A 22744-nucleotide genomic window follows, 5' to 3' on the forward strand; every position below is an offset into this window, starting at 1 on the left:
ATGAGCTCCCAGGCCCCACCCACACTCCTGACCCTGGCACTGCAGAGCCTGCTGAGAGACGAGGCCTTGGCCATCTCTGCTCTGAAGGACCTGCCCAGGGAGCTCTTCCCACCACTGATGAAGGCAGTCGTGGCTGGCAGACACCTGACCATACTGCAGGCCATGGTGGCTGCCTGGCCCTTTCCCTGCCTCCCCGTGGGAGCCCTGGTGAAATTCCCGGATGTGACAACATTGCAAGCTGTCCTGGCTGGTGTAGACATGCAGCTGACAGGAATCTTTCGCAAGAAGTAAGTAATGACTAGGTAATACGCAGTAGGTCACATTTGTGTGGAGGAAAAGGAAGTCTGGACTCTTGGCTAATGGGGTCAAAGAAGGATCAGAGGCTTTTATTGGTATCCGCTTGGGGAGCTGTTGAGTCCTTGTAGCAAATGCCCCTTAAGTGTGCGGTGTAGGCTGCAGCCGGTGTAGCCACAGTAGAATGAACCAGTCCCTGTGTCTCCATCTGGCAGTAGAAACAGGGACAGCACAAGTCCAGAGTAATGAGTAGAGGAGGCAGGCCGGGTCTCCTGATGCAGCTGAGGAAAAGAGGTCTTGCCTGGCAGGCTCCAGTGGCTGTGTGGAGACCAAGGACTAGAAATAACATATGTAAGAGGCTGAGCAGGGAACAGATGACAGCAGAGCTCTGAAGAGCTTGCTGTGTGCTTGGTCTTTTGTATGGTCTGACATTTCTTGCTGTTTTCCTCACAGGAAGAGGAAGCTTCAAGTGCTGGACCTGAGCAGTGTGCACCATGATTTCTGGAATGTGTGGGCTGGCACAGAGGACGGAGAGCGCTCAGCAGAGACTGTGCCTGAGAAGCAAAGAGCAACAGGCCTCCATAGATACGCACTGACCTGGTGTTTGAAGGTGGTCACTGACCTGAGCTTTGGGCTCTTTCTGGATGAACACCATGAATACTTGTTGCAGAGGGCACAAAAGAGAAGAGGTTCCCTGCAGCTGTATTGCAGGAAAATGCACATTTCGGGATCATCCATGGACACTGTAAGGAAGGTCTTGCAGATTTTACAGCCAGATTGCATTGAGGAGTTGGAACTGAATGGAGGCTGGACTCTGGCCACACTGACGTCTTTTGCACCTTGCCTCGGTCAGATGAGAAATCTTCGCAAATTCTTTCTAACAGCAATGGATGGCGCCGGCTCCAACCCTCATAACACACTAACAGAGGCACAGAGGAAGAAAGTCACCAAGGTCCGGTCTCAGTTCTCCAAGCTCAACAGTCTCCAGCATCTCTCCATGTCTGGTGTCTACTTTCTCAGGGGCCACATGAAGCAGCTGCTCTGTTGAGAAAGGAGGGGAGAGGTCTTGCTGCTACCACAGCCAACATCTCCTGTTTCCCATGTAGACTAGTGGGCATTTGATGTCTGGCCAATACTGTAGATTTCCCGATCAGGACGGAGTCTAATCACATTGGTCACTGGCCCTGACCTAGAAAGGTGTGACTTGAGTGAGCATACTCAACAGGCTGCAGTGGGTCCTCACTGCCATCTCACAGTCACATTGAGTCTGCCTATGTGGTTCCCCCTACTCCAGGTCAGCACTCTCACTGCATGCCACACTAACCCCCTTGTCTTTCCTTAGGTGTCTGAAGACCCCCTTGGAGTTCCTGTCCATCAGCTTCTGCAACTTATCACAGGCAGACTTGGAGTCTTTTGCCCAGTGTCACCGTCTCCATCATCTCAACCATCTGCAATTGGGAGGTGTCGTTTTGTCTGAGCTGAGTCTTGTGCCTCTCAGAATCTTCCTAGAGAATGTCGCAGACACTCTGCAGATCCTGGACTTGGAGGGTTGTAGGATGAAGGACTCTCAGATCAGTTCTCTCTTCCCTGCCTTGAGCCAGTGCTCTCAGCTCACCAGGGTCAATTTCTATGACAATGACTTCTCCATGGCTGTCCTGAAGGACCTTATGCAGCACACCGCCAACCTAAGCCACATGGCCCAGGGCTTCTACCCTGCCCCTCTGGAGTGCTATGTTATCGGACAGGCCATCTTAGAGAGATTTCACCAGCTTTGTTCTGAGCTCAGGAACACACTTGGCACTGTCAGGGAGCCCCGGTCCATCTCCATTGCTACTCAGTTGTGCCTTGTATATTGTCCTCACTGTGACTCTCTCCAATCGACCAGATTTTACCATTCTTGGCAGTAAACAGGAGAAGGTTGGTTTTGATAATGAGACAGGAATGTCTGTGGACAAGTCTCTCATCAAGGGTCTGCTGAGCACACATCTTCTGAAACTGATCAAGTTTTGCAAAGCATGGTATGCAACTGGGACAGACCACAGGGGTCAACTGTGACATGGACAACTATGGGACTGTGAAGAGTGATGTCCGGGGGAGTCAGACAGCTCTACACTTCAAAATGTGCTCTGTAGAGCATCAGGACCCCTCCAGTAAAGTCTGTGTGACATATGCTGTCGTGTCTCCCGAGGTAAAGACCCCTGTGCAGGGAGAGCCTTCCTGAAAGGGCCTGATGTTCCTGACAGGAGCAATTGATTGCAGCCTTCTTTCTTCTCATTGTGTGGGCACACTGTGTCCCTATTCTTTCTCCTAACCTTACTCCCATACCAAGAGCATCCGAAGATGACTATGTTGCTATGAAACTCCCAAACTTGGGACCATAGCCAGGGACCATTCAGGCCCAGCATTAACCATCAAGTTCCTCTTCCCTCAATAAAAGAAACATGGCTATGAATTAATCATTAGTTATGTATTTGTATTATGATTTACAAAGAAGTAAAGTGTTTCAAAAGCTCCAAATAGCAGTGTTCAGATATTAGTAAGGAAACCTAAAAAACTGCCTTGGCACACAGATGTTGGGCATAAGTTGTATTAATGAGAGAACACTGACCCTTGACGAAGAGGACACAAGCACACGGATGCCAAACCAAGAACTTAACAGTGACGGCATCTTCATGGTGTATTCTGTACCATGCATTATATCAAGTCAATAACTCAAAATTACTTTGCATTCTGTGCCTTGTACTGTGTATGCCTGGTTGCTCACTGGTTCCCTTGAACCTACTCCATGGGAAATGTAACCACAACACACTCTCTGATTCAAAAAATGTACATAAAAATCTAAACTGCTTGCCTGAAAAACACACTGAGATCAAACTCTCCCCTGGGTTTGTCTGTTTGTCACTTTGCCAAATCCTTGTGCACTGACGCTCTGAGAACTCCTGTTCCCAAAGACCTATGCTGGACTGGGATGGTCGATGGCACTAGAGGACTGGCTAAGAAATTTTGTTCTTTGAAGAACATTTTTCTCTTCCATGTCTTTAATGATATCATGCAGTCCCCTCTGGCATTGAACTCATTTAACGTCTCCTCTGGGCTCCATGACTGCTGAGGTCACTCGCATGTGCCCCCAAGCCCAGCTTGTGGACCACCTGACTGTGGAGCACTATTCTTCAAGGCCCCTGACCTCTGATGGTCACATCCTTAGAGCAGCCTCTAGGAGGTAGGCAAACTCCATGTCCTATCTTGAAGAATACATTTTAAATGTTCCACAGTGAACTCTCTTCATTTTGTTAATGAGTCCTGGAAGCCTTTCTTTTATTTTCTTGTGTATGAAGGACCATGTAGCAATAAAATATTGTATCCAAACTTTTGTAGTGTTTTCATTGTGAAGATTATTATGAATAAGCATACTAATACTCCGGAGGCAGAGGCAGGTGGGTCTCTGTGAGTTCTGGGCTAGGATCATCCACAAAGTGAGTCCAGGACAGCCAATAAAATAAAGCAATTAGTTTCTTGAAAATGACCTCATCAAGCCCAGACAGGCCTTTCCTTTCCCAAATTCTCAGAGTGAGGCCCCATATCAGCAATCCCCCATCAATGCTCCCACAAAGGGACATGAGTGAGCTCCGGTTGGGACCCATCTCTAATTCCTGCCACCTCTGGATGACACATGGATGCCATCATTTTCCCTGCTACCTAGGAGTGTAGGATGTACTGGGTATGGATTTGGGAATCTGGTCAAAACTAGAAGGCACTGTTAGCAAAGAAAAGGTTGTGTGGAGTTATGGTGGCAAACACCTATACTTTATACTTCCAAGCAGAGCTTGGAAGGTGCCATGCATAAATATGGTGTAGATCAGGCAGTCAAGGAATCACTTCAGAAAACTAGCTCAACTTCAATCAGGGAGAACAAAGACTGTATATTTCTTGGGAAGTGGGTAGCTGTGGTCCCAGACAGGTTTACATAATTGGTTGAAACCAATTAAGGATGGTTGGTTTGTGCCAGGTGTGCTGGCTCACGCCTGTAATCTTGGCACTCAGGAAGCAGAGGCTGGTGGGCTGCTGTGGGTTCAAGGCCAGCCTGTTCTACAAAGCAAGTCTAGGACAGGGAGGGCCACACACTGAAGCCCTGTCTCAAAATCAACTACAACAACAACAACAACAACAACAACAACAACAACAAAGGGTTACTTTCTTTGCATTTGGCAGAACACTCCTATCATACATACAGGAGCACAACCTAATTGTCCTATCCCTTGGTAGGGGAGAGCTAGCAGGGAGATGGGTCAAAGGCTACACATCAAATGTGCTTAGGAGCATCTGTGTCCAGAGCCATTCTCCAGATGAAGTCAGGAAGAGATCAGGACACCCTGCTGGGAGAGGGAGCCCCACACAGTACACCAAGTTCAGAGTAGCTATCTAGACTGGGAGGATTGCAACCTCCCTCAAACAGCAGGGTCCTCCCAAGATTAGGTCACAATACTCATAGTACTAGGAGGAAGGCTAAGGAACGAAGGTTGTTGGGAGTCGGAGTTTCAAATCAACCTAAGCTGTAAAGCAAGACCCTGTCTCAATAATGAATCCATATCAGGGCATGGTCGTGCACGCCTTTAGTCCTAGCACATGGGAGCCAGAGGCAGGCTGAACTCTGAGGTCAAGATCAGCCTGGTCTACAAAGCCAGTCCAGGACAGCCCGGGCTCTTACACAGAGAAACCCTGTCTCGAAAAAAAAAAAGTACAAAACTTAGTCCATAGCTAACAAGTAAATAAATGACATAAAACTTCAGTCAACAGGATCATGACATTGAAGTTTTTCTTGGGTTTTCTGGCTTTCACAAAAAAAAACTCTGTTAATCTAGACACTGGAAAATGCATGTATTTTCTAGTGGATCAAAGCACCCAATAGAAGGAAGTTACTGTGGCTGGAGAGATGGCACAGCAGTTAAGAGCACTGCCTGCCTCTCCAGAGTTCCTGAGTTCAATTCCCAGGAATCATTTGGTGGTTCACACCCATCTAGGTGGGATCTGATGCCCTCTTCTGGTGTACAGATGTACATACAGACTTGGCATTTATATACATAAAAGAAGTAAATAAAATCTTAAAAAAGAAGGAAGCTACCGGTTAGGTTGTGGAGCTGTGAGCTGTGAGAAACTAAGTGTTACTGATTCGGAGTGAGAGGAGACTTTGGGTGTCCTGAAGCCCAGACTCAACTCTCTGGCCCCATCAGGTTCAGCATCTTTGTACCAGCCCCATAGCCAGGAAGTACCTCCTGACCATGTGCTGCTCCATCATGACCAGAGCCACAAGACCAACAATGACACAGGAAATTCTGATCTGTGTGTCCTGGGGGAACTGACTGAAGACATTGGTCTTGATTCCTAATGATTGCTGTCTGTTTCTCTAATCTGGCTTTTTAAGACATGGTCTCAGTGTGTAGCCCAAGTGGCCTGAAAACCTCTAGGTAGATGGGGCTTCCTCACACTCATTAAGATATGCCTGCTCATTCCTCTTGGCTGAAGGAATTAAAGCCACGTGCTACTGTTGCATGGTAAACATAGGTTCAACTCTTCTCATGTAATTTTGGATTATTTTGGTTTGGTTTGGTTTTTGATTTTCGACACAGGGTTTCTCTCTGTTAGCCTTGACTGTCCTGGTCTCACTTTGTAGACCAGGCTGACCTGGAACTCAGAGCAATTTGCCCACCTCTGCCTCCTGAGTGCTGGGACTAAAGACGTGTGCCACCAAGCCCGGCTTGGATTTCTTTCTTTTTAAGGATGAAGAGATTCATTTATGGTTCACAGTCTTATGTGGGTTTTTTTGTAAGCAAAGTTAACATTTATGTATAAAGAATCATCAGTGTAGTTTAATGGAGTATTTCACATCCTTTTGTTTGTTTGTTTGTTTCTCAAGACAGTGTTTTTCTGTTGCCTTGGTTGTCCTGGGCTTGCATTGTAGACCAGGCTAGCTGAAAGCTCACAGCGATCCACATGCCTCTGCCTCCCTGAGTGTTGGGATTACCGACTTGCACCACCTCACCTGGCTCACATCCTTTCTCCTCAGAAAGTCTAGATCCACCTACCTTATTAAAGTGCAGGGGATTCTCCAGTATTTCTGGTTGTCCTGGGCTTGCTTTGGAGACAGGCTGACCTCCAAGTATAGAGATCCACCTGCCTCTGCCTCCCAAGTGCTAGGATTAAAGGGGTTTGTTGGGCTGGAGAGATGGCTCAGTGATTAAGAGCACTGTCTGCTCTTCCAGAGGTCCTGAGTTCAATTCCCAGCAATCAAATGGTGGCTCACAACCATGTATTATGAGTTGAGATGCTCTCTTCTGCTATGCAGGTGTACATGCAAATAGTGCCCTCACAGACATAAAGATGAAATTATTATAAAAATGTAACAATACATAAATAAATAAAAATAAGGTTGCATGCCACCACACCCAGACTTTTAATGCTTGTTGTTTGTTTGTTTGTTTCTTTTAATTGCTTGTTTTTTCTTCTTTCGAGAAAGGATTTCTCTGTGTACCCTTCGGTGTCTTATACTCACTTTGTAGACTAGTCTGGCTTTGAACTCACAGCAATCCACTCGCCTCTGCATTTGTACTGGGAATAAAGGCATGTGCCACCACACCCAGATTTTTCTCTTCTTCTTTTTAAAAGATTTATTTATACTTGGGCAGTGGTGGAGCAAGGCTTTCATCCCTGCATTTGGAAGGCAGAGGCAGGTGGATCCCTGGGAATTCAATGCAAGCCTGGTCTACAAAGTGAGTCTTGATTAGCCAAGGGTACACAGAGAAACTCTGTCTGGAAAAAACAATTTACTTACTTGTTATGTATACAGTGTTCTTCTTGCATGTACACCTGCAGCCAGAAGAGAGCACCAGTCTCATTATAGCTGATGTGAGTCACCATGTGTTTGCTGGGAATTGACCTCAGCATCTCTGGAAGAATAGACTGTGCTCTTAACCTCTGAGCCATCTCTCCAGCCCTAAGGGCATTTATTTGTTTGTTTGTCTGTTTGTTTGTCTGTGTAGCCTTAGCTGTGCTGGACTCACTTTGTAGACCAGACAGGCCTTCAACTCACAATGATCCACCACCCTCTGCCTCCTGAGTGCTGGGATTAAAGGCATGTGACATCACACCCGGTGTAGTTTGGTTTTTCAAGACTGAGTTTCTCATTTACCATTATTTGTCTGAAACTGGATTCGTAGACAATGCTGGCCTCCAACTAACAGAGATCTGACAACTTGTGTCTCCCTTTCCGAGAGTCCTGAGATTAGAGGAATACATCACCATACTCAGACTTTTTTTTTAAATCAAAGATTTATTTATTAGTTGGGCAATGATGGCATATTCCTTTAATCCCAGCCCTAGGGAGGGGGAGGGAAGCAGATCTCTGTAAATTCTGGGTCTACAAAGCAAGTTCAGGTTTGGGAAGGCTCCACACACATATATCATCGGACCACCTGCGTTTGGTGTTTATACTTTGATGTGAGAAACCCATTGGAGGGGCTTCATTTTTGATTCTATGAATTTATCTTACTCTATAAAATTTTTTTTTATATTACAGTGTGTGTGTTTCTGTGTGTGTGTTTGTGTGTGTGTGTGTGTGTACATGATTGCAAATGCTCCAAGAGACCAGAAGACATGTCATAAAACACTAGTTCCAGGTGTCTGTGGGTGCTGAGGTGTGCAGGAGGAACAGCAAGAGCTCTTTACCTCTGAGCCATGTGTCCAGAGGAATCTCTGTAGCTCTTTGACTGGGGTTTCCTGAAGATGAATGGTATAAAATTCCCAGGATCAGGAATCTTGGGTCATTATTTACTCTAAAAGTTGCAAAAGGAGGAGAAGCAGGAGGAGGAGGAGGAGGAGGAGGAGGAAGAAGAGGAGGAAGAGGAGGATGAGGAGAAAGAGGAGGAGGAGGAGGAGGAGGAGGGGCAGAGAGAAGGAGCCTTAAGAGTATGGAAACACAAGGCAAGAATGAACTACACACAACTAGGAGGTCATCAGTGAACTCACTCAGTCATTAAAAGAGTGCAACACACTCTCATGCAAAGGGCTTTAATGAGACCCAGGAGAAACTCTAATGCTAAGGACGGTGGGGAAATAGTATCTGCATGAGGGTCTCTCCAAGTCAGAAAAGAGAGATCACGGGGTGGTAGTTTGCCTGCTGGTGAGGGCATCTTTGAACAGTGGTGGGAAGAGCTCCATGGGCAGGTCCTTTCAGAGCAGGGATGGCCAAGCCTTCCTCTTTCCGCAGGCTGCTTCTCGCCTACTGCAGGAGCCTGCGTGCAGCCTGGAAGCTCATCCTGACCTTCAGGGAGGCAGATGCTATGAAAGCATCCAGAGGAAGAAATCCTTCCTGGCACAAGCACTGTTAGGAGCCTCCTGTGCCCCATCATTGCAAAGTCCACTCTGCGCTGCTCCTGCTCTGGCAATGGTGGGAACCTTGTTCTTCCCACAGCTCACTGTCTGCCCCTCTCCAAGCCACTGCTCCCTCCTGAGCCTCCTGCAGGATGGATGTGCACCCATCTCAACTGCTCTTCCTTGTTATTCTGCCCAATGGAAACCACTGCTGAACCCTACTCCACTGGAAAGGTGAGACGGAGAGCCCCAGTACACTTTAATTACGGATTTCTCCAACCTCATCACAGGCTCCACAGTACAGCACACTGTGCCTTAGGGAAGACACAGGGAAGGAAAGGAACAGAGTTCACTCACTGGCTCAGTGAAACCTGAGTTTTATTAACATGTCACCCTCAGATATATGAGTGACAGAACAGGAGTTTGCTTCTATTTAGGATATTAGAAAGATTAAAACAAAAACAAAAACAAAAAAAGCAGGTGATCTTTTGCCATGTTAGATTTTGCTTTATTTTGTGTTTCAAGATAGGGTTTCTCTGTGTACCCACCCTAATGTCCTAGAATCTCTTTTTAGACCCAGTGAACTCACAGCCCTGCCTCTGCCTCCAGAGTGCTGGGATTAAAGGCATGGGCCACCACACCTGGCTGTTTTTTTTGTTTTTTGTTTTTGTTTTGTTTTCAAGACAAGTTTTCGATCTATAGGTGCTAGGATTATCGGAATGCATAACCACACTTGGACTTTGTCCAAAAGGATTAAAGATGTATTCATTAGCTGACCTGCGGTGTTGCATGCCTTTAATCCAAGACCTCAGGAGGCAGAGGCAATCAGATCTCTGTGAGATTGAGGCCAGCTCCTTCTAAAAAGCAAGTTAGGGCAGTCAAGGCTACACAAAAAAACCCTTTCTTAGAAAACAAAACAACATCAGCAACAACAAAATATTTCTTTCTTTTCTTTATTTAATTTTATTTCTATTTTTATTTATTTATTATAATTTACTCATATTACATCTTGATTGTTATCCCCTCACTCTCTTTTTTTATACTTTTATCTTATTATACATGTGTAAAACGAACTACATACAGTAGGGACAACCATGTGACAATCATGAGAACACTGAGTACTATATATGTTACATTCATAGTGACTTGGCCATCTGCATTCGTCTCTTTTGAAGTAAGCATTTTTCCTGTCTTGTTGGGTCCACATTTCCGAATCAGACTCAATATCTATCTTATCTCAACTCTAAGAGCTTAACTTCTTTATCTTGATCTAAAACGATCTTGTCCCCTAACCAGCTAAACTTGGAATATTATCTTGTCTTCAATGCCCCTCAGAGACTCGAGAAGGAATAAAACTTAAATTCCTGAGTGAACCAGCCGTGTGGGTTAGCAGTGTCCAAAATGTACAAATTGACTTAAGACAGTTTATCTTTCTTTCTTTCACATATGTGAGTGCTCTATCTGGAGGTTACCTGGAAGCCAAAAGAGGACACCAGTTCCCATTATAGATGGTTGGGAGCCACCATATGGGCGCTGGAATTGAACTCAGGACCTCTGGAAGAGCAGGCAGTGCTCTTCACTTCTGAGACACTGCTCCAGACCCTATGCCTACATTTTTCATCAGCTGAGTTCAACTTACAGAGCTGAGTGTGGTGATGGGAGCCTGTGGTGGACGTTACTCAGGAGGCAGAGAGAGAAGGGGAAAAGTGAAGCCCTCTCTGGGATACAGGGTGAGCTCAAAGCCAGCCTGAGGGATTTGTATGAGAGCTTGTGTGCCAGTGACAACAAGGGAAAAGGAGCTGTGAGGACTGCATGGTTTCTATGGGGGTCTAGAAAGCGCTGTCTCAGAAGTGGGGAGGAGACTATGTGTGTGGGGTTGGGTCCGGCAAATCAATAGAACAAAGAAATCAATATGAAGAGAGAGTTTGGATTTAAGGCCAGCAAGGGCTGCCCCTGAGAGGGGATGAGCCAAGCCTTGTATTCAGTCATGCGACTACCCTAAATCTGAGCCTCCTGGTATACAAGGGGGCCGAGGGGCAGTGGGCCAAATAGACCTAAGTTCTCAATGAGCAGGCCCCTCCTCACAGGTCAGAGAGCTCTGTTCTCATTGGTCCCTAAGTGGAAGGACCCTCCTTTGCTCCCTGGCTGCTGTGGGGTGTCCATGCCAGCTCCCCTACTCCAGCAGCTTCTGTGATTAAGGAACTCTGGAATCCCTCTCAGGCCATCTCTATACAGGACATGGGAAGACCCTTTATTATTTACAGCACAGGATTCATCTCCAGGACTGTTAAAAAAAAGCATGCACACTGAATAATTCAATGCGTCCTTGATGCCACTGGATTGTTTTTGATTTCTTAGAAATAACTATGATTCAATCCATCGTCCAAAAGAACAAACAATTACTGGGGCCTGGTGGTACATGCCTCTAATCCCAGCATTGGCAAGGCAGAGGCAGGCAGATCTCTGTGAATTCAAGGCCAGCCTGGTCTACAAAGCTGACCATGAAAGTCAACATAACATACAAAAACCCTGTGTCTAAACGTTAAAAAAAGCACATAAAAATTAAGAAACAACAACAACAATAAAAACCAAATAACTGTGATTCGCTTAATCTACCATAAGAGAAAACAATCCTAGGGATGATCCAGCCCAAGGAGGCTCAGCATTCCAATCTCGTGGAAGCTTGGAGGTGAGAGGTGTGGCTAAATAGGGTGGGTGTGAGGGCAAGAGCTATAAAAGGATTGAAGGAGCCTTAGACAGCACCCAGAGTCCTGGAGCCCACAGCCTCTGCTTGGCCATTCTGGGAGCAGGAGGGCTGTCACCAGTGTCCAGATCAGGTAAGTCACTCACCTCTCTCAGGAGGCCGCTTGCATGCTGGGCAGGCATATTATCAACTCAATGTCAAGATTCTGTATTTTCTATAAAATTGGGCTGGGCAGTGAAGGCACATGTGTTTAATCCTAGCACTTGGGAGGTAGAGGCAGGTGGTTCTCCCTGACTTTGAGGCCATGCTGGACTACAGAGGGAGTTCAAGGACAGCCAGAGCTGGTACACAGAGAAACCTTGTTTCCAAAAAACAGAAATATATATATATATATATATATCTTGCTTTCTGATTCCCCGCTCTTGGTAATGATGAGAGTGATTTTCCTCTATGTTAGCTTTTAATGAGAAATGTAGGTTGGATTGGAATTTTTATATCAGATTCATAGGCTCATTTGAGTATTTAGGGGACAGAGCCTCTGATTAGAAGGGCTAGCCTTGAACTCCAGATTCTTCTGCCTCTGTAATTCTGGATGGGATCTGCTTGTAGTTTAATCCCTTCCTTGGTATTTGGTCAATTAAGGTTCTGTAGCTGTTTACTTTGAAATGTCCTTTTCACTCTAGCAAACAAATAGAGGTGGGCACTGCTAATAGTTTTGAACACAAGTCTCAGCTGATCTGTGAACTGGGGCTTTAGGAGTGTGGTTCCTTCTTCCTTGACTATTATCTGTTTGTTTGTTTGTTTTTCAAAGCAGGGTTTCTCTGTGTAGCCTTGGCTGTCTTGAACTCACTTTGTAGACCAGGTTGGCCAGGAACTGACAGAGATCCGCAGGCTTCTGACTGCCAAGTGCTGGGATTAAAGGTGTGAGCCACCACCGCCTGGCACTTGTCTGAGACTAAATTAATAGGAACTTAGGATGGGAAGCAGGAACTGGAGTCGTGGTGGAACACAGCAGAGTCCCAGGGAACTAGAATTATGGTTCTAAGCAGAGAAGAAGCCAGATCCAAGGTGGACAAGGCTGCATGAAGACACCCGAGACCTCACAGAGGAGACTTCTCACTGTGGCCTCAGAGCTCGTGTGTAATGGGACCAAAGCCCAGTAAGGACCACCTCAGTCAAGACACTAAAGTCCAGGTGAGGTGACACACACCTGTACTCCCAGCATTCTAGAGGCAGACACAGGTGGATTTTTGTGAGTTGGTGGCCAGCTTGGTCTACAAAGTGAGTCAAGACAGCCAAGGCAATGCAGAAAAACCAAACAGGAGTGGGCCATGGTGGACGGGCCTTTAATCCCAGGGCTCCAAAGGCAGGGACAGGCAAATCACTGTGAGTTAGAGGCCACCCTCATCTACAAAGCAAGTCTAGAACAACCAAGGCTACACAGAGAAACCCTTGCTTGAAAACAAACAAACAACAGAATGGCAGAGCATGGTGTCAGAGGCCTTTAATCCCAGCACTCAGGAGCCTGCCTGGTCTCCAAAGAGGAGTGGCTTTCGGGAACCTTACTGTCTCTTTTGGGCTTTTACATTTCAGACAAGGTCAGGTTGTGCAGCCAGATGGCCACGAGTATAGACCTTCTACCTCAACCCCAAACTAGGGTAATAAAACTAGTTCCCCACCCCAAGCTCAGAAGCCTTCAAAAGCAAAGGGTGGTGTCAGCCACGTCAGAGATTCTCCTCAGTTCCTCTGTGGCATCTAAGGCAGAGTCTTGGGCATATGACATAGGCACTGCCTTTTATTTAATTTGTGTTTTTATTGATGGTAGTGCTAGTGGTTTTTTTGTTTTTGTTGTTTGGTTTTTGGTTTTTGCTTTTTTTGTGTGTGTGTATTTTTTTTTTTTTTTTTTTTTTTTTGGTTTGGTTTGGTTTGGTTTGGTTTTGGTTTGGTGTTGTGACAGAGTTTCCCTATGTTATCTTATCCATCCTGGACTTACTTTGTAGACCAGGCTGGCCTTGAATTCCCAGCCAACTGCCTGCTTCTGCCTCCTGAGTGCTGGGATTACAGCTGTGAGCCACCACACCCGGTTTAGTGGGTTTTTTTCTTCACACAATATTTTATTTTGTTTTGTTTTGTTTTTTCACTCTATGTATTACTATGTTTACAGTGCTCTGCCTGCATATACATATACATTACAGATAGCTGTGAGCCACCATGTGGTTGCTGGGACTTGACCTCAGGACCTCTGGGAAACAGACAGTGCTCTTAACCACTGAGCCATCTCTCAAGCCCTTGTTTTGTTTTTATCAAGACAGGATTTGTCTGTATAGCCTAGGCTGTACTGGACTCCCTTTGTGGACCAGGCTGGCCTTGAACTCACATTAATCCACCTGCCTCTGGCTCCCATGTGCTGGGATTAAAAGCATGCACCACCACGGTAGCCTCATACATGCTTTCTTTGTGTGGCCTAACTTCCCTAGAACTATGTCTGTAGAGCAGTGTGGCCTTGAAGTCTTGGAAATCACTTCCTCCCTAGCTCTGCCTTCTAAGTTGTCCTGTATGGGAATAAAGGTGTATGCCACTACCACCTGGTGGAGCAGCCTTTCTTGGGGACTTGAAAGGTAATCAGTGTATTTTTGGCAGGAGAGGAGGCTGGTCAGATGAGGGGGTGGAGATTCAGGTCTTTAATCCTAGGACTGGGGAAGCAGCAGCAGGCAGTTCTCTGTGAGTTCAAGGCCAGCCTGGTCTACAAACTGAGTCGAGCATAGCCAATATGACACAGAGAAACCCTGTCTAAAAATAAGAGAAAACAGAAGCTGGTCAGGTTTCTGTCCCCTGAATCACCTGCCCAATGGAGAAGGAGATTCAGAAGAGAGACGAGGGCCAGTGCTTGCTATCTTGTGTGTTGATGGTGAATATGTGCCTCTATGCAGGTTCTCCTGAGAGACTCCACGGGAGAGAGAGAGAAGGATTTGCCTTTGAGACCACCAAATAGTACAAAAGAACAGGTTGAATTCTCCAGTTTTGCCAGGCCTGGACTTCTGACAGCTTCACCGCTGACTGACGATCCATCAGGATGAGCTCCCAGGCCCCACCCACACTCCTGACCCTGGCACTGCAGAGCCTGCTGAGAGATGAGGCCTTGGCCATCTCTGCTCTGAAGGACCTGCCCAGGGAGCTCTTCCCACCACTGATGAAGGCAGTCGTGGCTGGCAGACACCTGACCATACTGCAGGCCATGGTGGCTGCCTGGCCCTTTCCCTGCCTCCCTTTGGGAGCCCTGGTGAAATTCCCGGATGTGACAACATTGCAAGCTGTCCTGGCTGGTATAGACATGCAGCTGACAGGAATCTTTCGCCAGAGGTAAGCAATGAGTAGGTAATGCCCAGTGGGTCACATTTGTGTGGAGGGAAAGGAAATCTGGACTCTTGGCTACTGGGATCAAAGAAGGATCAGAGGCTTCTGTTGGTATCATTTTAGGGAGCTGCAGAGTCCTGGACAGCTGTTGAGTCCTTGTAGCAAATGCCCCTGAAGTGTGTGGTGTAGGCTGGAGCCGGTGTAGCAACAGTAGAATGAGTCAGTCCCTGTGTCTCCATCTGGCAGTAGAAATAGGGACAGCACAAGTCCCAAGTAATGAGGGGAGGAGGCAGGCCGGGTCTCCAGATGCAGCTGAGGAAAAGAGGTCTTGCCTGGCAGGCTCCAGTTGCTGTGTGGAGACGCAGGACTAGAAGTAAAATAGGTAGGAGGCAGAGCAAGGAACAGCTGACAGCAGAGAAGCCTCCGAGGAGCTTGCTGTGAGCTTGTTCTTTTGTATGGTCTGACATTTCTTGCTGTTTTCCTCACAGGAAGAGGAAGCTTCAAGTGCTGGACCTGAGCAGTGTCCACCATGATTTCTGGGAAGTGTGGGCTGGCACAGAGGATGGAGAGCGCTCAGCAGAGACTGTGCGTGAGAAGCAAAGAGCAACAGGCCTCCATAGATACGCACTGAGGCGGCGTTTGAAGGTGGTCACCGACCTGAGCTTTGGGCTCTTTCTGGATGAACACCATGAGTATTTGTTGCAGTGGGCACAAGAGAGAAGAGGTTCCCTGCAGCTGTATTGCAGGAAAATGCACATTTCGGGATCATCCGTGTATACTGTGAGGAAGGTCTTGCAGGTTTTCCAGCCAGATTGCATTGTAGAGTTGGAACTGAATGGAGGCTGGACTCTGGCCACACTGACGTCTTTTGCACCTTGCCTCGGTCAGATGAGAAATCTTCGCAAATGCTTTCTAACAGTAATGGATGACGCCGGCTCCAACCCTGATAACACACTAACAGAGGCACAGAGGAAGAAAGTCACCAAGTTCAGGTCTCAGTTCTCCAAGCTCAACAGTCTCCAGCATCTCTCCATGTCTGGTGTCTACTTTCTCAGGGGCCACATGAACCAGCTGCTCTGGTGAGAAAGGAGGGGAGAGGTCTTGCTGCTACCACAGGCAACATCTCCTGTGTCCTATGTAGACTAGTGGGCATTTGATGTCTGGCAAATACTGTAGATTTCCCGATCAGGACCAAGTCTAATCACATTGGTCAAGGGCCCTGACATAGAACTGTGTGACTTGAGTGAGCATACTCAACAGGCTGCAGTGGGTCCTCACTGCCATCTCACGGTCACACTGACTCTGCCTATGTGGTTCCCCCTACTCCAGGTCAGCACTCTCACTGCATGCCACACTAACCCCCTTGTCTTTCCTTAGGTGTCTGAAGACCCCCTTGGAGTTCCTGTCCATCAGCTTCTGCAACTTATCACAGGCAGACTTGGAGTCTTTTGCCCAGTGTTACTGTCTTCATCATCTCAAACATCTGCAATTGTTAGGTGTCGTTTTATCTGATCTGAGTCTTGTGCCTCTCAGAATCTTCCTAGAGAATGTCGCAGACACTCTGCAGATCCTGGACTTGGAGGGTTGTAGCATGAAGGACTCTCAGATCAGTTCTCTCTTCCCTGCCTTGAGCCAGTGCTCTCAGCTCACCAGGGTCAATTTCTATGACAATGACTTCTCCATGGCTGTCCTGAAGGACCTTATGCAACACACCGCCAACCTAAGCCACATGGCCCAGGGCTTCTACCCTGCCCCTCTGGAGTCCTATGTTATCGGACAGGCCATCTTAGAGAGATTTCACCAGCTTTGTTCTGAGCTCAGGAACACACTTGGCACTGTCAGGCGGCCCCGGTCCATCTCCATTGCTACTCAGTTTTGCCTTGTATATTGTCCTCACTGTGACTCTCTCCAATCGACCAGATTTTACCATTCTTGGCAGTAAACAGGAGAAGGTTGGTTTTGATAATGAGACAGGAATGTCTGTGGACAAGTCTCTCATCAAGGGTCTGCTGAGCACACATCTTCTGAAACTGACCAAGTTTTGCAAAGCATGGTATGCAACTGGGACAGACCACAGGGGTCAACTGTGACATGGACAACTATGGGACTGTGAAGAGTGATGTCCGGAGGAGTCAGACAGCTCTACACTTCAAAATGTGCTCTGTAGAGCATCAGGACCCCTCCAGTAAAGTCTGTGTGACATATGCTGTCGTGTCTCCCGAGGTAATGACCCCTATCCAGCGAGAGCCTTCCTGAAAGGGCCTTATGTTCCTGACAGGAGCAATTGATTGCAGCCTTCTTTCTTCTCATTGTGTGGGCACACTGTGTCCCTATTCTTTCTCCTAACCTTACTCCCATACCAAGAGCATCCGAAGATGACTACGTTGCTATGAAACTCCCAAACTTGGGACCACAGCCAGGGACCATTCAGGCCCGCCATTAACCATCAAGTTCCTCTTCCCTCAATAAAAGAAACATGGCTATGAATTAATCATTAGTTATGTATTTGTATTATGATTTACAAAGAAGTAAAGTGTTTCAAAAGCTCCAAATAGCAGTGTTCAGATATTAGTAAGGAAACCTAAAAAACTGCCTTGGCACACAGATGTTGGGCATAAGTTGTATTAATGAGAGAACACTGACCCTTGACGAAGAGGACACAAGCACACTGATGCCAAACCAAGAACTTAACAGTGACGGCATCTTCATGGTGTATTCTGTACCATGCATTATTTCAAGTCAATAACTCAAAATGACTTTGCATTCTGTGCCTTGTACTGTGTATGCCTGGTTGCTCACTGGTTCCCTTGAACCTACTCCATGGGAAATGTAACCACAACACACTCTCTGATTCAAAAAATGTGCATAAAAATCTAAACTGCTTGCCTGAAAAACACACTGAGATCAAACTCTCCCCTGGGTTTGTCTGTTTGTCACTTTGCCAAATCCTTGTGCACTGACGCTCTGAGAACTCCTGTTCCCAAGGACCTATGCTGGACTGGGATGGTCGATGGCACTAGAGGATTGGCTAAGAATTTTTGTTCTTTGAAGAACATTTTTCTCTTCCATGTCTTTAATGATATCATGCAGTCCCCTCTGGCATTGAACTCATTTAACGTCTCCTCTGGGCTCCATGACTGCTGAGGTCACTGGCATGTGCCCCCAAGCCCAGCTTGTGGACCACCTGACTGTGGAGCACTATTCTTCAAGGCCCCTGACCTCTGATGGTCACATCCTCAGAGCAGCCTCTAGGAGGTATCTTGAAGAATGAACTATCTTGAAGAATACATTTTAAATGTTCCACAGTGAACTCTCTTCATTTTGTTAATGAGTCCTGGAAGCCTTTCTTTTATTTTCTTGTGTATGAAGGACCATGTAGCAATAAAATATTGCATCAAAACTTTTGTAGTGTTTTCATTGTGATGATTATTATGAATAAGCGTACTAATACTCCGGAGGCAGAGGCAGGTGGGTCTCTGTGAGCTCTGGGCCAGGATCATCCACAAAGTGAGTCCAGGACAGCCAATAAAATAAAGCAATTAGTTTCTTGAAAATGACCTCATCAAGCCCAGACAGGCCTTTCCTTTCCCAAATTCTCAGAGTGAGGCCCCATATCAGCAATCCCCCATCAGTGCTCCCACAAAGGGACATGAGTGAGCTCCGGTTGTGACCCATCTCTAATTCCTGCCACCTCTGGATGACACATGGATGCAATCATTTTCCCTGCTACCTAGGAGTGTAGGATGAACTGGGTATGGATTTGGGAATCTGGTCAAAACTAGAAGGCACTGTTAGCAAAGAAAAGGTTGTGTGGAGTTATGGTGGCAAACACCTATACTTTATACTTCCAAGCAGAGCTTGGAAGGTGCCATGCATAAATATGGTGTAGATCAGGCAGTCAAGGAATCACTTCAGAAAACTAGCTCAACTTCAGTCAGGGAGAACAAAGACTGTATATTTCTTGGGAAGTGGGTAGCTGTGGTCCCAGACAGGTTTACATAATTGGTTGAAACCAATTAAGGATGGTTGGTTTGTGCCAGGTGTGCTGGCTCACGCCTGTAATCTTGGCACTCAGGAAGCAGAGGCTGGTGGGCTGCTGTGGGTTCAAGGCCAGCCTGTTCTACAAAGCAAGCCTAGGACAGTGAGGGCCACACACTGAACCCCTGTCTCAAAATCAACTACAACAACAACAACAACAACAACAACAAAGGGTTACTTTCTTTGCATTTGGCAGAACACTCCTATCATACATACAGGAGCACAACCTAATTGTCCTATCCCTTGGTAGGGGAGAGCTAGCAGGGAGATGGGTCAAAGGCAACACATCAACTGTGCTTAGGAGCATCTGTGTCCAGAGCCATTCTCCAGATGAAGTCAGGCAGAGATCAGGACACCCTGCTGGGAGAGGGAGCCCCACACAGTACACCAAGTTCAGAGTAGCTATCTAGACTGGGAGGATTGCAACCTCCCTCAAACAGCAGGGTCCTCGCAAGATTAGGTCACAATACTCATAGTACTAGGAGGAAGGCTGAGGAAGGAAGGTTGTTGGGAGTCGGAGTTTCAAATCAACCTAAGCTGTAAAGCAAGACCCTGTCTCAATAATGAATCCACATCAGGGCATGGTCGTGCACGCCTTTAGTCCTAGCACATGGGAGCCAGAGGCAGGCTGATCTCTGAGGTCAAGATCAGCCTGGTCTACAAAGCCAGTCCAGGACAGCCCAGGCTCTTACACAGAGAAACCCTGTCTCGAAAAAAAAAAAGTAGAAAACTAAGTACATAGCTAGCAACTAAATAAATGACATAAAACTTCAGTCAACAGGATCATGACATTCAAGTTTGTATTGGGTTTTCTGGCTTCCACAAAAAAACTCTGTTAATCTTGATACTGGAAAATGCGTGTATTATGTAGTGGGTCAAAGCAGCCAATAGAAGGAAGTTACTGTGGCTGGAGAGATGGCACAGCAGTTAAGAGCACTGCCTGCCTCTCCAGAGTTCCTGAGTTCAATTCCCAGGAACCATTTGGTGGCTCACACCCATCTACAGTGGGATCTGATGCCCTCTTCTGGTGTACAGATGTACATACAGACTTGGCATTTATATACATAAAAGAAGTAAATAAAATCTTAAAAAAGAAGGAAGCTACCGGTTAGGTTGTGGAGCTGTGAGCTGTGAGAAAATAAGTGTTACTGATTCGGAGTGAGAGGAGACTTTGGGTGTCCTGAAGCCCAGACTCAACTCTCTGGCCCCATCAGGTTCAGCATCTTTGTACCAGCCCCATAGCCAGGAAGTACCTCCTGACCATGTGCTGCTCCATCATGACCAGAGCCACAAGACCAACAATGACACAGGAAATTCTGATCTGTGTGTCCTGGGGGAACTGACTGAAGACATTGGTCTTGATTCCTAATGATTTCTGTCTGTTTCTCTAATCTGGCTTTTTAAGACATGGTCTCAGTGTGTAGCCCAAGTGGCCTGAAAACCTCTAGGTAGATGGGGCTTCCTCACACTCATTAAGATATGCCTGCTCATTCCTCTTGGCTGAAGGAATTAAAGCCACGTGCTACTGTTGCATGGTAAACACAGGTTCAACTCTTCTCATGTAATTTTGGATTTCTTTGTATTATTTTGGTTTGGTTTGGTTTTTGGTTTTCAACACAGGGTTTCTCTCTGTTAGCCTTGACTGTCCTGGACTCACTTTGTAGACCAGGCTGACCTGGAACTCAGAGCAATTTGCCCACCTCTGCCTCCTGAGTGCTGGGACTAAAGACGTGTGCCACCAAGCCCGGCTTGGATTTCTTTCTTTTTAAGGATGAAGAGATTCATTTATGGTTCACAGTCTTATGTGGGTTTTTTTGTAAGCAAAGTTAACATTTATGTATAAAGAATCACCAGTGTAGTTTAGTGGAGTATTTCACATCCTTTTGTTTGTTTGTTTGTTTCTCAAGACAGTGTTTTTCTGTTGCCTTGGTTGTCCTGGGCTTGCATTGTAGACCAGGCTAGCTGAAAGCTCACAGAGATCCACATGCCTCTGCCTCCCTGAGTGTTGGGATTACAGACTTGTACCACCTCACCTGGCTCACATCCTTTCTCCTCAGAAAGTCTAGATCCACCTACCTTATTAAAGTGCAGGGGATTCTCCTGTATTTCCGGTTGTCCTGGGCTTGCTTTGTAGACAGGCTGACCTCCAAGTATAGAGATCCACCTGCCTCTGCCTCCCAAGTGCTAGGATTAAAGGGGTTTGCTGGGCTGGAGAGATGGCTCAGTGATTAAGAGCACTGTCTGCTCTTCCAGAGGTCCTGAGTTCATTTCCCAGCAATCTAATGGTGGCTCACAACCATGTATTATGAGTTGAGATGCTCTCTTCTGCTATGCAGGTGTACATGCAAATAGTGCCCTCACAGACATAAAGATGAAATTATTTTAAAAATGTAACAATACATAAATAAATAAAAATAAGGTTGCATGCCACCACACCCAGACTTTTAATGCTTTTTGTATGTTTGTTTGTTTGTTTTAATTGCTTGTTTTTTCTTCTTTCGAGAGAGGATTTCTCTGTGAACACTTAGGTGTCTTATACTCACTTTGTAGACTAGTCTGGCTTTGAACTCACAGCAATCCACTCGCCTCTGCATTTGTACTGGGAATAAAGGCATGTGCCACCACACCCAGATTTTTCTCTTCTTCTTTTTAAAAGATTTATTTATACTTGGGCAGTGGTGGAGCAAGGCTTTCATCCCTGCATTTGGAAGGCAGAGGCAGGTAGATCCCTGGGAATTCAATGCAAGCCTGGTCTACAAAGTGAGTCTTGATTAGCCAAGGGTACACAGAGAAACTCTGTCTGGAAAAAACGATTGACTTACTTGTTATGTATACAGTGTTCTGCTTGCATGTACACCTGCAGCCAGAAGAGAGCACCAGTCTCATTATAGCTGATGTGAGTCACCATGTGTTTGCTGGGAATTGACCTGAGGATCTCTGGAAGAATAGACTGTGCTCTTAACCTCTGAGCCATCTGTCCAGCCCTAAGGGCATTTATTTGTTTGTTTGTCTGTTTGTTTGTCTGTGTAGCCTTAGCTGTGCTGGACTCACTTTGTAGACCAGACAGGCCTTCAACTCACAATGATCCACCACCCTCTGCCTCCTGAGTGCTGGGATTAAAGGCATGTGACATCACACCCGGTGTATTTTGGTTTTTCAAGACTGAGTTTCTCATTTACCATTATTTGTCTGAAACTGGATTCGTAGACAATGCTGGCCTCCAACTCACAGAGATCTGACAACTTGTGTCTCCCTTTCCTAGAGTGCTGAGATTAGAGGAATACATCACCATACTCAGACTTTTTTTTTAAATCAAAGATTTATTTATTAGTTGGGCAATGATGGCATATTCCTTTAATCCCAGCCCTAGGGAGGGGGAGGGAAGCAGATCTCTGTAAATTCTGGGTCTACAAAGCAAGTTCAGGATTGGGAAGGCTCCACACACATATACCATCGGCCCACCTGCCTTTAGTGTTTATACTTTGATGTGAGAAACCCACTGGAGGGGCTTCATTTTTTATTCTATGAATTTATCTTACTCTATAAAATTTTTTTTATATTACAGTGTGTGTGTGTGTGTGTGTGTGTGTGTGTGTACATGATTGCAAATGCTCCAAGAGACCAGAAGAAATGTCATAAAACACTAGTTCCAGGTGTCTGTGGGTGCTGAGGTGTGCAGGAGGAACAGCAAGAGCTCTTTACCTCTGAGCCATGTGTCCAGAGGAATCTCTGTAGCTCTTTGACTGGGGTTTCCTGAAGATGAATGGTATAAAATTCCCAGGATCAGGAATCTTGGGTAATTATTTACTCTAAAAGTTGCAAAAGGAGGAGAAGCAGGAGGAGGAGGAGGAGGAGGAGGAGGAGGAGGAGGAAGAAGAGGAGGAAGAGGAGGAGGAGGAGGAGGAGGGGCAGAGAGAAGGAGCCTTAAGAGTATGGAAACACAAGGCAAGAATGAACTACACACAACTAGGAGGTCATCAGTGAACTCAC

At 46.3% G+C, this 22744-nt stretch overlaps 1 protein-coding gene across 1 annotated transcript; it reads left to right on the top strand.

Annotated features, from left to right (window-relative positions):
- LOC311599710 (PRAME family member 8-like) lies at positions 1 to 16658 on the top strand (the record flags this gene model as incomplete). The annotated part of the gene is made up of 3 exons (XM_084785711.1): positions 1 to 287; positions 15205 to 15795; positions 16094 to 16658. 3 exons carry the CDS (start codon positions 1 to 3, stop codon positions 16656 to 16658), a joined length of 1443 nt encoding a protein of 480 aa, XP_084641837.1.
- Between the last annotated feature and the right edge of the window lie 6086 nt (positions 16659 to 22744).

Source organism: Acomys minous, assembly GCF_964271855.1.
Source record: "Acomys minous genome assembly, chromosome: 6".
NCBI lineage: Eukaryota > Metazoa > Chordata > Mammalia > Rodentia > Muridae > Acomys > Acomys minous.